General features: G+C 29.6%; 1 protein-coding gene across 1 annotated transcript; it reads left to right on the top strand.

The window, feature by feature from the left end:
• Positions 1 to 1,136: 1,136 nt before the first annotated feature.
• On the top strand, positions 1,137 to 2,489 carry LOC110731698 (auxin-responsive protein SAUR32-like). The gene has a single exon (XM_021911580.1). The coding sequence runs from the start codon at positions 1,917 to 1,919 to the stop codon at positions 2,256 to 2,258; it is 342 nt and encodes a 113-aa protein (XP_021767272.1). The 5' UTR covers positions 1,137 to 1,916; the 3' UTR covers positions 2,259 to 2,489.
• The last annotated feature ends 704 nt before the right edge of the window (positions 2,490 to 3,193 follow it).

The following is a 3,193-nucleotide window of genomic DNA, read 5'->3' as shown; positions in this document are numbered from 1 at the left end:
AAGTTTTGATGATAGGTTCTTTGAAAGCTTTACGTTGAATTAATCATTATTCATTTAACTAAACTATTAAAAAGTAAAAAACATTGTAATCTTATTTGTTAATGTAATTTTTAAAAATATCAAGGTTTGATGACATTGTACTCTTAGTCTATGTTGCATGATCATTAAACTGAACTTTAGAAACTATTTTAAAAAAATTATGATCAGTGCAATCTTGTTTTTTAATTTAAATTACGGAGTAAAATTTTATGTTTGTGGTCAAAAACTAATTTATTTTTGTTTATACAAATAAAAAAACTGTTTCGTATTCTTGATATTTGAGAATGTATATGAAATATAATAGTTTGACAATAAGTTTTTATTTGATGTTGCACTTTGAACGCCTGATTAAAATTTATCCAAGCAATTAACCATCAATTGCGGATTAGGAATAAGTGGATCCTAAAAATATTGGTTGAACAAGAAAAGAAGGAACATTAATTATTATGCTGTATTAGAAAATATCCAGAAATTGCGGGTGCCCACAAAGTTTGGGAGTACAAATATTGTTCTTCTAATGTACCTTTCTATCCAAAGGACCACTTGTACTCATTTTCTTTTTGACTTTCGGCATTATTTTATCAATTGGCAGCTTGTTTATGATTATACTCTTAAAGTGAAAATATACTAACATTAAAATAAAGAACTGTTTAAGATTATTAAAAGATAAAAGATGAAATGCACATCCAGGTATATTGATTGAGAAAAAAAATACTCTGTACATTTTACTAGTATTTTTGATTTTTTTTTTTATGTATTCCACAGGCACATAAATAGTCTTTTCTAATTGTTATATAACGTATTTGTATTCGAAAAAAGTATATCATTAATTTATTTATTTATTTATTTTCACGGAGTAATATTGAATTTAATTCTAAACTGGACACCCTTTATACTCTTAAAAATATATGATTGTACGTAAAGCCCCACTTTTAGGCATTTGAAAGTAAAAATCATGGTATTTTGGCAAATATTAGGAAGGTTAAACGTAATATTAATAGATTGAGGAGTATTTATATCTCTACCTATTTGTAATTAATTAACTTACAGGTCTCACATCCACCATGCACGTACTTTATTGTACTTTTATATTAAACATATCGGTTTTATATTATTTCCTTTACCCTTGTCAAAAAAATTAAAAATAATCTTTCACTATTTTAATTGTTTTTACATTAACTCTTGATATTATGTAAGTACGTCCGTTCAAAAAAAAATAAAAAATGTATGTACATCAAATTTTATAATTTTGAAATTTTAATCATCTAAGTTTTCCAATCAAAATAGAACAATATTTATTTTTATCTTTTAAAAAACAATATCATCCGCATACAGACCAACAGTTATCCTACTAGTCCTCCGCAACCCCTTTAATGCCTCACCCAAAGTCACTAACCCTCGTGTCATTCATCACTCTCATTACGAATCCTTCTAGCCACTTACAAATTACAATACGCATGATCAAAAACATGAACCAAAAAACAAGATAAAAAAAACAAAACAAAACAAAAACAACCCTACCCTTAGAAAACTCCCAACGGCTAAAGCCGTCATCGCACAAAACATAGAATTGGGCCCCACAATTAATGGGTTGTTATGTAATTAAACTCAACTCTTCGATTTAAACCCAAATTCATTCCAACCAAAAACCCTCTTTCTATAAATTTCTCTCTCTTGGTAATTCAATTCCTTCACAATAATTTCTAGGTTAAACTCGTAAACATGGCAATCTCTCAAACCCTCCATCTTTTCTCCAAAACAACCCCCCCAATTTGTTTCGTGTTCCTCTAATACAACATCTAATTTCCCCCTTTTTTCACCCTCAATAATAATTTTTTTCTCAATTTTAATTTCCCAATTAAAGAAAGAAAATAAAAATGGTTCACCTGCATCTACCCCACAAGAAGCAGCAACACCATATTCCGAAGGGTTGTTTGGCGATAAAAGTGGGGCTCACAGAAGAAGAACAGCAAAGATTCGTGGTACCAATATCACATTTCAATCACCCTCTTTTTATGAAGCTTCTTAAAGAAGCTGAAGATGAGTACGGTTTTCATCACAAAGGTACTATCACTATTCCTTGCCACGTGGAGGAGTTTCGTTACGTTCAAGCATTGATTGATCAAGAGAAATCCCTTCATCTTCATCAACACCATCATCATCATCATGATCATCATCACCATCATCATAATCCTATTGTTGGTTGTTTTAGGGCTTGATTTTTAGTTTTAGTTTTAGTTTGATTTGATCCAACGGTTGTAATCTTTTCTTGTAAATTCCGTCAACCTGGATCGATGGATTAGTCGTTTAATTTTGGAGGGTTATTAGGAGTTAATTACTTCTTTTGTTTTAGGTTTGTTCTTGAAATCATGATTATGTTGCGACATTATTGTGATATCTATCAAATATGATGACGACAATTTTTTAATAAAGGATTTCTTTTTCTTTTATTTTTATTTTATTGTTAATTTTAATTTTAATAATAATATTGTGGTATAAATTAAAGGATGACGAGATGATGACGAAAGAATTATGTGACATGCGAACAAATAGTCGTTAGTTGTAACAAATTATGTGATAAAATTAGAATCATCATCTAGTGGGTGCGAAGGAGAGAGAAAACAAAAAAAAAGGAGGAAAAAGCGCGCAACTACTAGAATTTTTTTGACTAATTTTGCTAAATAACACTATTCAATTTGTGTAAATCATAATGAGTTTATTTATGTCATGGTTGTTTTACGAGTCTTTTTCTAGGGTTTCTTTTGGACGCCCCACTTTTAGGAGGGTATTTTCGTATTGTTACACTATTGTGCTATTCAATTCATTGGTTTTTATTATTAGTATTATTATTATTCACTTTGGAAATTTGCAAAAATATAAAGGTGGTTAGAAAAAAAAATTAAAAAAAATAAAATAAAATAGAGTGAACAAATAAAGAGTGAAAGCATAATTTTTGATGTTTAGAGAGTCACAAAGACAGGTGTCGGTTGATAAAAATCAAACCCAGGATTTCCTAGAATCGAGAAGAAAGCTCTAATCAGTTGAGCTATACCTCACCCTGAAAAAAACGAATTAACCGAGCATTAACTTTGAGTAAAAGGAAGCGTGTGTGAGCCACACGTTACTATGTTTAATTCTTGGCCATGGTTGTTTA

Source organism: Chenopodium quinoa, unplaced genomic scaffold (genome assembly GCF_001683475.1).
Source record: "Chenopodium quinoa cultivar QQ74 unplaced genomic scaffold, ASM168347v1, whole genome shotgun sequence".
In the NCBI taxonomy this organism is placed as follows: domain Eukaryota; kingdom Viridiplantae; phylum Streptophyta; class Magnoliopsida; order Caryophyllales; family Amaranthaceae; genus Chenopodium; species Chenopodium quinoa.
This window is presented reverse-complemented; position numbering and strand designations above follow the sequence as displayed.